This window comes from Saccopteryx leptura, chromosome 2, assembly GCF_036850995.1.
Source record: "Saccopteryx leptura isolate mSacLep1 chromosome 2, mSacLep1_pri_phased_curated, whole genome shotgun sequence".
NCBI lineage: Eukaryota > Metazoa > Chordata > Mammalia > Chiroptera > Emballonuridae > Saccopteryx > Saccopteryx leptura.
The window spans coordinates 354,301,723-354,314,513 of NC_089504.1; the positions used below are offsets into that span (position 1 = coordinate 354,301,723).

Consider the following 12,791-nt stretch of genomic DNA (forward strand, 5'->3'; position numbering starts at 1 on the left):
GGGAAGGTTGTAAATTAATGCACTTGGATATGGTAATCTTGTAAGAGAGTGGATTGTGCTAAGGCTGAAAAGGTTGGTTTGGAACAAGTAGTGAAGAAACTTGAAGTAATGGATATTGAGGATGTATTTCATCATGTGCCATTTTATCATGTCCCATGTACTTCGGCTTGTTACCTAAGGTGGAACTGAGCAATATTTTAGGAAAATTGGTCCTTCAGAAGTGTGCAGAATACATTATAGTGAAGAATACATAGGCAGGGTGATCACTTATGTGATTTTCATACTCTGTGTGAGTTGATAAAGACATAAATCCGTAATGTGGTAGTCAGAGTGGAAATTAGGGAATGACTGCAAATATATCATAGATGGAGACTTCACAGTGCTTAATAACTGGCTAGGCCAGGTGATGGAGTCGTGGGCTGGATGTACTCATGGAGGACGAGTGAGGAAGGCCAAAGGAGAGAGCACACGTCAGAGGCGTGTATCAAGTTCTGTGGATTAATTTTCTCTTCTGAGTATGTCCATGCTCAAGGGCTGAGTTGTAGATTCATTTATAAATATCTTCAAATGACTTTGAGATCATCCATTGAGAAGAATGTTATACATATTTCACTCGATCTGATACCTAAGTTAAGGAAACTAGTTATAACTTACTCTGAACCACTTTTCTTTCAACAGCCCTCTTCCTGTAGTCACCCTAATCTTTTTCACAAGCTGTAATGGGACCTTAGACCGAGAAAGGTTTCCCAGTGAGTGAATGTAGGAAGCTGATAAGAGAAGTATTCTTTGGGGCTTCGGAGCATAAGTTACATTCCACTAAAACATATATCTCTTTGAAGTCTCCCTTTTCTCCTGTCAGCCGTTGACATTTTGAGAGATTTACCGATTAGCTTAGAAATTACAGAACTTCTAAGCTCAGTGATGTGGATGTGCTAGCCTAATTACAAATGTGCAACTGCTCTTTGTGACTTTCTCCTTCTCCCTTAGGGAGCCATTACGACTCAGAACTAGGGAAGCAGAGATTTTACGTGGTTGTTGCTAACATTAAAAAAGATGTGTGCACATTATGTTTGCAAACAACTGCTCTAAATTTCAATAACTGATATAACTAATTGAATGCCTCAGAATAGTCCTTAATAAATCAGTCTAATATTGCTCTCTAATCGCATAGGTGATTATGTATGTTTTTCAAAAACAGTTAAGAGGAGTGGGAAAAGAACTATAACATGAACTGCTGATAGCTGTTTTGATCTTATAAGAGCAGTTATTGTTATTTCCCATGATGCAAATAAACTGAGTCTTAGAGAACTGCACCACCCAGTTCTACCATTCTGACCTAGGTATAGCTCATCTAATGCACCCCCCCCCCTTTTTAATTCTATATCGTGGTTTCTCATAGGGAAGAGTGCTGTATGTGGGAAAGCACACAATATTGTCTTCTTTCTGAGCTCATACCGCCTTTTGTGTGAGTTTATAATGCCCTTTGCCTCCACTTAACCATGTACCTAAGGTAAAAGTATTTGTAGCTTACAAAGATTTCTATTAGTATGAATTATGTTTTCAAAGAATTTGGTCCAGCCATCCCTGAATATATGCTGTGAAATTATGAGATAGAAAAATTCTCATTTTACAATGGGACGCCATGAGTTCAAAGCATTTCCTCAGTGTCCCTAAAAAAAAAAAAAAGTCAGAGATTCGACTACATAATTCAAGTTCCTTTTAGTACATTTGCTTATACTGCTTATATTAAAAAGAATAATACTTATGTTGATTTTTCTGATTTACATCTTAGTTTCTTTTTTATTTTCTAATGCTCTAAACTGAATTTCTCTGTACCAACGACAAAGTAAGTCAGTGAACTGGCTGCAGCGTTTACCCTGATGGGATTTCAGGCGCATGGCAGGGTACTGGGAAAATCCTACCTCAGTCTTTACTGACATCGGAGGCTTTGCAGTGAGTTATTTATTAGAAGATGGCCCGAGAGGAAAAGCAAAAGTGTATTTATGTGATCCTGTGTTGCTAAATACAGCACACTGCTGCTATCTCTTCTTTACTGCTTCCTCTAAGCGTCGACAGTTCGATGCACTAATCTTTTAAACAGCTATTCAGTGGGAACTGGGCTAGAATTTCACTCAGGGGTCACATCTACCAACTTGACAGTTATACCTTTAACAAAAGAAATGGCATGAATTTATTCAGCATCAAAACCTCTGCATCTCTTACCACCTGACTGCATTTCACACTGTATCACAGTTCTTGCACTATAATGGCTGTATCAACCCCATCCAGAGTCTTCATTTAATTAACTGGCATACTTTGAGCAAAAATAAAAGTGCTGTTTTTACAGAGGATTAAAAGCTGCATGAAGAGAGTGCGAAGGAGACAAATCATCAAATTAGTTATCCTTCATTGCAGCTACGGAGAATTCTCTATTCCTGTTCTTTCTCTGCAATGACAATATATTTCTTGTCTAAATTGATTGAATGGAAAATGGAGGGCAATGTAGCCACCTCGAATGTTTCTGTGTAGACTGTAATGGCCACATCTTAAGTTCATGTGGGGTTGGGCGCTGAGGATATTTTCATCTACAGTGATTTTTTCTTAGCACTTTTTATAGCTGGAGAGGTAAGTAGCATGTCATAGTAGCTAAGAGCATGAACTTTGTGACTAGGCTTCCTGGGTTCAGATCCCAGTTCAGTTACATACTCGTGTTGGAATTCTGAACAAGTTGCTTAACCTGGCTGAGCTTCAATTTCCTGTCCAGTAAATGAAGATAATAATTGACATAGCTCACACAACAGTATGAGGATTAAGTGAGTTGATCCATGCAAATCAGAGCAGTGCCAGCACAAGAGGCCATTTCCTCCCGTGCGCATGACAGCAGTCTGATATAAAATTGATTCAGCCACAGCACTGGGGACTCCTGATCACCTGTGCTAAACTAACTAAATGTGACTGATGTGGCTCAATAATATACTAGTAAATGTTCTTTTATTTCCCCAGACATTTCTTCTTTTCTTCTTCTTCTTCTTTTTTTTTTTTTTTTTAGCAAGAGAGAGAGATGAGAAGCATCAACTCTTAGTTGTAGCACTTTAGTTGTTCATTGATTACTTTCTCATATGTGCCTTGACCATAGGTACTCCAATTGAACCCATAGGTACTCCAGTGACCTTGGGCTTCAAGCCAGCAATCTTGGGCTTCAAGCCAGTGACCTTTGGGCTCAAGCCAGCAACCATGGGGTCATGTCTATGATCCCACGCTCAAGCGATAACACCAAGCTCAAGCTGGTGAGCCTACACTCAAGCCAGATGAGCCTGTACTCAAGCCAGCAAGCAACCTTAGGGTTTCAAATCTGGGTCCTCAGTGCCCCATCTCAATGCTCTATCCACTGCACCACCACCTTGTCAGTTCCCAGACATTTCTTTTTAAAAGTGACCTTTTATTATAAGACAATTACTTTACAAAATAAGAAAATAAAATCCTGTGAATCGGCCTGACCTGTGGTGGCGCAGTGGGATAAAGCGTCGACCTGGAACACTGAGGTTACTGGTTCGAAACCTTGAGCTTGTCTGGTCAAGGCACATATGGGAGTTGATGCTTTCTGCTCCTCCCCCTTCTCTCTCTCTCTCTCCTCTCTCTCTAAAAATCAATAAATAAAATATAAAAAAAAATTTTTTTTTTAAATTTCTGTGAATCAAGGGGATAATAGGTTTAGCTTTTTAAAGCATGGTGTTCTCATCTCAATTTATGCTGAAAGGCATCAAGACTTTCTCAGATAGAAATTCTTTTTAAAGAGATCCAAGATGGAGGCAGAGGAGGTAGATATTACACTCACCTCCTCCCAGATGCAAATTGGAATTACAAGTAAAATATAAAGCAATCAACCTGAATAAACAACTAAAGACTAGCTGAAAAGGAGTCTTATAACCAAAGATTCACACAAGAAGCCATATCGAGACTGGTAGGAAGGGTTGAGATGGAAAAAGGTCTGGCCTCACTCCCATGGGCAGCAACTGAGATTCCAGATTTATATCTCAGCTGCAAAGGTTCCCCCTGAGAAGCATGGGCTCTCAACCCCAAGCTGGGCTCCCCATCCCAGGGCACCAGAGCCAGAAAGAGGCACCCACATAACATATGGCTATGAAAGTCAGTGGGGATTCTGTCCATCAGGGAGAGACAGCTAGAAACACAGGTGCTGTCTTAAAGGGACAATGCACAAAATTTCATTCACAGCAAATCAGCCTGGACGACAGTGGCGGGAGGGTGGAGCAGACTAGAGTCGTGTGAGGAGAGACTGGGGCTAGAGGCTCTGGGGAGAGACTGGGGCTAGAGTCGTGTGAGGAGAGACTGGGGCTAGAGGCTCTGGGGAGAGACTGGGGCTAGAGTCGTGTGAGGAGAGACTGGGGCCAGAGTCGTGTGAGGAGAGACTGGGGCTAGAGGCTCTGGGGAGAGACTGGGGCTAGAGTCGTGTGAGGAGAGACTGGGGCTAGAGGCTCTGGGGAGAGACTGGGGCTAGAGTCGTGTGAGGAGAGACTGGGGCCAGAGGCTCTGGGGAGAGAGCCAAAGGGGACGGCTGCCAGAATTCACTCAGGGAGCCCCCAGCTCAAGGGGTCAAGGAGACTGCACCACTGGGTCCCACGGGACACTTACTGCCTAAGGCCACCCTGCCAACACTGGAAGTCATGACAGATCTACCTATACACGGAAACAAAAGCAAAGAGGCAGCCAAAATGGGGAAACAAAGAAACATGCCCCCATGAAAGAACAGGACAACTCTCCAGAGAGAGGGCGAAATGAAATGGAGTCAAGCAATTTACCAGACACAGATGCGGGGTTTTTAAAATTGGTTATAAGGATGTTCCAGGAAGTTCATGTGAACTTCAAAAAGAGACAGCAAGAATACAACAGGACATAGCAACCATTAAAAAGACCAGTCAGAAATGAGGAATTCAGTATCTGAAGTGTAGCACACCACAGGGAATGAAGAACGGGTTGGATGAAGCAGACAATAGAATCAGCAAATTGGAAGATAAGGTAGCGGAAAACACCCAATCAGAGCCCCAAAGTGAAAAAAGAATTTAAAAAAAATGAAGATAGTTTAAAGAAACTTTGGGACAACATAAAGGATAACAATCTCCACATCATAGGTGTACCAGAAGAAGAAGAGAGAAAGAGAGAGAGAGAGAGAGAGAGAGAGAGAGAGATATCAAGGGATCAAGAACTTATTTGAAGAAATAATGATGGAATACTTCTCTAACCTGGTGAAGGAAAAAGACTTAGATTAAAGCAGTGGTTTTCAACTGCCGGTCCGCAGGTCTGTACTAGTCGGCCAGGAATTCCATGCCGGTCCACCAAAGAAATAATCACCCTCATGTTGTGTGAAGATTACCACAGACAACAGTATGGTGATTACCAGATGTAATTGGCAGTGGGAGGGGGAGGAAGAGGGTAAAGGGGATCAATGGTGATGGAAGGAGACTTGACTTGGGGTAGTGATCACACAATACAACTATATAGCTGAGGTGTTATAGAATTGTAGACCTGAAGCCTCTATGAATATATTAACCAATGTCATCCTAATAAATTTAGTATTAAAAAGAAAAAGATGTTCTTTTGCATGGCATGCCATTTCTACCAGAGCCCAGTCCTTTCTTTCCCTCCCCCGACCTTTCTTATTCATGCTCCCGATAGGAAGCATTGACTTAGTCAGAATGTATCTCTAGTGTCCTTTCTCAAATGTCCCACATTCCTTCTTGTCTCTCTTCCTTCGTTTGCATTGTTCGATTTGTTTAACACGCTCTTCTCTCTACCTCCAGTTATCTAAGCCACACCCAATGTTCTAAGCGGAGGCAGAAAAGGGACCAGTGTCTCTTACCCCCTTTGTATTTTTTTTATCACATAACATGATTGTCTGGGTACAGTATCTGCTAAGCAAAAGTTGTTAATGATGATGAACTCCTCTTCGCTCTACTTCCGAACTACATTTCGAATCTAACCACTTAACACTCTGTCCACTACTGTCACCCTTGTCCAAGCCACAGTTACTTTTTCTCCATTCCCTTCCCTTTCTTCCTGCTGCACTCCTGCCATCCGCCTCCAGTCCACACTCAACATAGCAGCAAAAGAAATCCACCTAAAGTTTAACTCAGATCCTATCACTTCTCTGCGCAAAGCCCTGCACTCCCTTCCCATCTCACCTGGAATAAAACCGAAGACCTTACAAAGCCCTTGAGGATGAGCCACGCCTCCCCCAGCCCAGCCTTGCCCTCCCTCCTGTGACCGCTCTGCTCTCACGTCCTGCTGCACCCCTCCTGCCCCTGCTCCTCTCTGCTTCCGCCACACTGTCTTCCTTGCTATTCTCTGGAGATGCCAGACACAGTCCCACCTCCGGGCCTTTGCACAAACCGTCCCCTCTGCCCGAAAGCTCCGCCTTGGGAAATCTTCATGGCTCCATCCTTCCTGCAGGTCTCTGATTAAATGTTTTCTCAATAAGATCTTCACTGACAGCCCTGGCCAGTTGGTTCAGTGGTAGAGCATCGGCCTGGCATGCAGAAGTCCCGGGTTCGATTCCCGGCCAGGGCACACAGGAGAAGCGCCCATCTGCTTCTCCACCCCGCCCCCTCTCCTTCCTCTCTGTCTCTCTCTTCCCCTCCCGCAGCCAAGGCTCCATTGGAGCAAAGATGGCCCGGGCGCTGGGGATGGCTCCTTGGCCTCTGCCCCAGGCGCTGGAGTGGCTCTGGTCGCAACAGAGTGACGCCCTGGATGGGCAGAGCATCGCCCCCTGGTGGGCATGCTGGGTGGATCCCGGTTGGGCGCATGCAGGAGTCTGTCTGACTGCCTCCCCGTTTCCAGCTTCAGAAAAATACAAAAAAAAAAAAAAAAAAGATCTTCACTGACAAGCTCTAACTTACTATCTCCCCAAACTTGAGTGTAAACCTGGTGGGGAAGAAGGGAGTAATTTTTTGCCTACTTTGTTCAGTGCTCTATCCTCAGTACCTAAAACAGACCTTGACATGAAATAAGTACTTAAAAAAATAGTTTTTGACTGTATGAATGAAAATTTGATCCTTAAAAACATGTCCAGCTTGACCAGCTGGTGGCGCAGTGGATAGAGCATCGGACTGGGATGCGGAGGACCCAGGTTCGATACACCGAGGTCGCCAGCTTGAGCACGGGCTCATCTGGTGTGAGCAAGGCTCACCAGCTTGAGCCCAAGGTCGCTGGCTTGAGTCCAGAGGTCGCTGGCTTGAGCAAGGGGTCAATCGCTCTGCTGTAGTCCCCAGCCCCCCAGTCAAGGCACATATAAGAAAGCATCAATGAACAACTAAGGTGCTGCAACGAAGATCTGGTGCTTCTCATCTTTCTCCCTTTCTGTCTGTTTCTATCTGTCCCTTTCTCTGACTCTCTCTCTGTCTCTGTCAAAAACAAAAACAAACAAACAAACAAACATGTCCATATTCCTAACCCTCCCCTCACTTCAAATCATATTTAGGCTTAAATGAAATTTAGCATCCTATAATAGCTCTGAGATATTAAAATTGCCGTAGTTAAATATTAGCCATGGCAATTGGAGCAGAAAGTTCCATTGCAGGGAAGAGAGATTTCTGCATCAAGTAAAGAAAAGGAAAGGTTTAAGGTATAGTAACTGCCGTGTTCAATTGTATTGGTGTCCTGGGAGACTGGTGTTGACCCAGCTCCAGGGCATGTTTTGAGAGAGCCAGTGGTTGACCACCCTTCCTCTGCCTAAGGTGGAAAATATAGCTCATATATAGTGTTGCTTTTATCATCCAGTGGCAGACTGAAATGGTGAATCGAGCCTGTTGGGCAAATGAGTTTGTAAAATTTGTTTTTGGAGTTTGCTCACTTTTATTGCTAAAAATGGCACTGGGCAGCCTCACCTGTGCTTGCTTTCAGAGCAGGGCAGTTGATTGCAAAGCCTGGATTGCATTCCTGCTTGGAAGGGGCCATTGTTTTGCTAATGTTTGCTGGAGGAGAGGTTTTCTGCCAGAAAGTTTTGAAAAGAGAGCACAGAAGGGGAAAAAGGAGAAAGAAGCCATGTTTGCAGAGTGAGAGCAGAGAATGCAGGGTGCTGAGGAAGAAGCCATGTTGGCAGAGTGAGAGCAGAGAATGCAGGGTGCTGAGGAAGAAGCCACGTTGGCAGAGTGAGAGCAGAGAATGCAGGGTGCTGAGGGAGAAGCCATGTTTGCAGAGTGAGAGCAGAGAATACAGGGAGCTGAGGGAGAAGCCATGTTTGCAGAGTGAGAGCAGAGAATGCAGGGTGCTGAGGAAGAAGCCGTGTTGGCAGAGTGAGAGCAGAGAATGCAGGGTGCTGAGGGAGAAGCCATGTTTGCAGAGTGAGAGCAGAGAATGCAGGGTGCTGAGGGAGAAGCCATGTTGGCAGAGTGAGAGCAGAGAATGCAGGGTGCTGAGGGAGAAGCCATGTTGGCAGAGTGAGAGCAGAGAATGCAGGGTGCTGAGGGAGAAGCCATGTTGGCAGAGTGAGAGCAGAGAATGCAGGGTGCTGAGGGAGAAGCCATGTTGGCAGAGTGAGAGCAGAGAATGCAGGGTGCTGAGGGAGAAGCCATGTTGGCAGAGTGAGAGCAGAGAATGCAGGGTGCTGAGGGAGAAGCCATGTTGGCAGAGTGAGAGCAGAGAATGCGGGGTGCTGAGGGAGAAGCCATGTTGGCAGAGTGAGAGCAGAGAATGCAGGGTGCTGAGGGAGAAGCCGTGTTGGCAGAGTGAGAGCAGAGAATGCGGGGTGCTGAGGGAGAAGCCATGTTGGCAGAGTGAGAGCAGAGAATGCAGGGTGCTGAGGGAGAAGCCGTGTTGGCAGAGTGAGAGCAGAGAATGCGGGGTGCTGAGGGAGAAGCCATGTTGGCAGAGAAGGGAAAGAGAAGGTGTGCAGATGGGGAACCAGCACTGAGGGGCTGTTGTGAGCTCCGCCGAGACTGGTGAGGTCTTTGATTCTAGGAAGAACCAGAGAAGATTCTCCTGGTTGTGGAACCGGATAATGCAGGGGTTGGGAACCTATGGCTCACAAGCCAGATGTGGCTCTTTTGATGGCTGCATCTGGCTTGCAGACAAACCTTTAATAAAAAAAAATAATAACGTTAAAAATATAAAACATTCTCATGTATTACAATCCATTCATTTTCTACCGCTCATGTTCATGGTCGCAGGTGGCTGGAGCCAATCACAGCTGTCCTCCGGCACAACACCAAATTTTTATTGGATAATGCCTAACGTACACGGGTCGTTGTATAGCTCTCACGAAATTACATTTTAAAATATGTGGCGGTCATGGCTCTTTCGGCCAAAAAGGTTCCCGAGCCCTGGGATAATGTGTCAGGGCTTTGTGAGCTCTGAATGAGTGAAAGGGAAGTGTTTTCCCTGTTTGTTCCCCTGTAATTGTCGGCCGGTGCAAGACTTTAATAAAAGAACGGCCCACCATTCTTTGGCTCCACTGTTTCCTTACCCTCTGCCCAAATTCAATGGGAACCTGCATGTACATGGCCACGAAGGCGGCGGCCCTTGGCCTTACAGAGCCCTAAGGTGGGAGTCAGGCAGACCTGGGTTTAAATTCTGGTCTTCTGCGTGTCCTGGGATTGTGTAACCTCCCTGAGCCTTTGTTTGATTATGTATAAAATGCTTTTTAAATAAATCTTTTCTCTCACTGTTGCTATAAAAGTTAAATGAGAGAAAACTCATCGATCACCTGAGACACAACATGTGTTTGATAAATGTCATTGCTTCCGATAGAAATAGCTATATACTTTGCTACTGAGTTCTACCTTTGGCTCCAATTACAAAAGAGCAGGAGCAGATAGGCTGATGTCTAGGAGTAAGCCGAGGGACCTGGGGCTTGGGCCCCCGGAAGCTCCACAACAGCACTGTAGGTCTCTTAACGGCATCTGATGAAGCTTCAAGAGCCTTCCTGGAACAGGAGCCTTACCGCCTGCTGAGTTCTGGGGAAGCCTACTCCCTTTATCTTTTGAACCAATTCTTCTTCTGCTATTTTCCGTTTTTGGTTCCCTTCGACTTCCCTTATTTTCACAATGTTCAGCTAGGTGTGTGATGTTGGAAATTCCATACCACAAATCATCTCAGAAATCAACAAAGGAAAGGTCAGATTGGGTAGCTGCTCTATATAACAAAATAATATGAATATTCATTTTTAAACTGAGATATGAGGAGCCTGTATACATATATTAAGTTTGGGAATAATAATTTCCAGGGGGAGGAAATGTTTTGTTTAAATCACTGAACTATTTTTACATGTTTTATCCCCCCCACCACCACCTCTGCCCCCAATGACATCAATTTTGACATCGTTAGGAAGCCAAAGCCGTCGTGGAAGAAACCAGAGCCCTGCGGAGCCGGCTTCACCTCGCCGAAGCTGCACAGAGACAGGCGCACGGCATGGAGATGGACTACGAAGAGGTGGTCCGTCTGCTGGAGGCCCAGATCGCAGAGCTGAAGGTTCAGCTGGCTGAGTATTCTGACCAAAATAAAGTAAGCAAAGCAGTCCCCTCTTCTGGTTACCATGGTTTCCCTGCCGTTGTCATGTATCCTGTTTTCATTTTCTTTTCATCTGTACTTCGAAACTAGGTCAGTGTTTGTCTTCTGTTATTCAATGGTAGGGTGATGTGTCCTGTTGGGGCCAGTGTGGAAGTTGGGGGCCTCCCTGGATTCAGATTGCTTTGGGGTGGAAAAGCGTGCCTCCCAAATTTGTTCCAGTTGTTGGTCAACATTGTACAGCCTAGAAATTAGGTCCTGGAATTATAAATATTTAACACTCAATTGATACATTGGTTTTCTCCTTTGTTTCTAAACTTGCTAATTTGTCTTGTGGGGATGGGAGGAGCAGAGTGGAGAGATGGGTTTTGCTTCTTGATTAAAGCATTCAAGGAAGTGTAAAAGGTAAGTAATTTTGCCCAAGGCCCAAGATAATTAATAGAAGAAGCTGATTTTTAAATTTAGTAGGTTCAAATTTCAATAGCAAAATGCTGAATGCTTTTGAGAAGGCAATGTGAACTTTTATGTGAATTATTTATGTGATTTTTTTTTTATAAATGTACTATAATCATTGAATGGTATTCAAAAATTATACTAGACATACATTTTTACTTCACTAAATAAGGTAGAGAATTAAATAAATTGAAATAGATATTTTATAACATCATTGAGTTTATTTATGAACATAAGTGTTTAGATTTCTAATCCAGTCATGTATCAAGAGGACATAAAGCAACTTTGAATTATTTGTCCCTTTGTTTAAACATAAAAGAGCTAAATATTTTAAATATACCAAGTAAAAATGAAACCAATTTAGACAAGCTACATACAGAAGAAAATCTGAAATTTTCTCAGGTTAGCTCTTAAGTTACTAATATATTCCTCATTTTAAAGATAGACATGTAAATATTTCATATTTAATTTGGGAATGATCAAAATATTAAAAATACTTTGTGGAAGGAAAATACTTTAAAAATAATTTTTTCAAAAATAATAGGACATTTAAGGAGTTCTGATGAATAAGCTAAGAACTATATGATTTCACTCATAAGTGGGATATAAAACTGAGACTCATGGACACAGACAGCAGTATGGTGGTTACCAGAGGGAGAGGGGTTGGGAGTTAGAGGTGGGTAAAGGTGGCCGTGATGGAAGGTGGTTTGACTTTGGGTGATGGGCGCACAATGCAATGTATAGACCAGTGGTAGTCAACCTGGTCCCTACCGCCCACTAGTGGGCATTCCAGCTTTCATGGTGGGCAGTAGCGGTATAAGTAAAACCAAAGTATAAGTAAAAAGATAGATTTAACTATAGTAAGTTGTTTTATAAAGATTTATTCTGCCAAACTTAGCGAAAATCCAACATAAAGTACTTGGTAAGTAATTATTATTATATGCTTTAACTTGCTGTAACTCTGCTTTATAAATTTTATAAAGTAAAGTTACTTCCCTACTTTATAAATCACCATGACTGTGGAACCGGTGGGCGGTTAGAAAATTTTACTACTAACAGAGATACAAAAGTGGGCGGTAGGTATAAAAAGGTTGACTACCCCTGGTTTAGATCAAGTGCCATGGAGATGTACACCTATAACCTGTGTGATCCTATGGACCAATATCACCCCATTAAGTTTAATTTCTAAATATAAATAAATAAATAAATAAATAAATAAATAAATAAATACAGATTTGTTTTTTAAAGTGTAGGTTATTTGAAATTCTTTTTTACAGCTTTAAGCTGAGAATCATTTTTGTCCTAAGTTGTCTGGTACTAAAATTAATTCAAAAAGATTTTAGCATAACAGGGTCTTGGTCATTTCTCTTAACAATACCCTTAGCTAAGCTATTAACCTAAAAACAACTTAAAGAAGAAGAAGAAGAAGAGGAGGAGGAGGAGGAGGAGGAGGAGGAAGAGGAGGAAGAGGAGGAGGACGACGACGACGAGGAGGGGGAGGAGGAGGTGGGAGAGGAAGAAGAGGAAGAAGGAGGAGGAGGAGGAGGAAGGAGGAAAAAGGAAGAAGAAGGAGGAAGAAGAAGAAGAAGGAGGAGGAAGAGGAGGAGGAGAGGAAGAGGGATTGTACATGGACAACTTAACATTTTCAAAACCCAATACCAGTGGAGAAAGAGAAAGAAGCTTTTTTAAAAATTGTTTGAGATTGCTTGAAGGAACACGAGCCAAGATTTCACAAGATTTATATTCAATTTATATTCAAATATTTATTTTTAAGACAGATTTTTATAACAATCTTTTTATTTTTTAATAATTTCCTTATATTT

The 12,791-nt window shown here is 43.1% G+C and overlaps 1 protein-coding gene across 4 annotated transcripts in view; it reads left to right on the forward strand.

Annotated features, from left to right (window-relative positions):
- The window catches only part of STXBP4 (syntaxin binding protein 4), a 175,778-nt gene that overhangs the window by 90,585 nt on the left and 72,402 nt on the right, over positions 1–12,791 (forward strand). For all 4 annotated transcript variants that reach the window (XM_066364617.1, XM_066364616.1, XM_066364620.1 and 1 more), the window contains one exon: positions 10,336–10,512. In XM_066364617.1, coding sequence (XP_066220714.1) covers positions 10,336–10,512 — 177 coding nt within the window. The remainder of the gene's footprint in view (positions 1–10,335; positions 10,513–12,791) is intronic.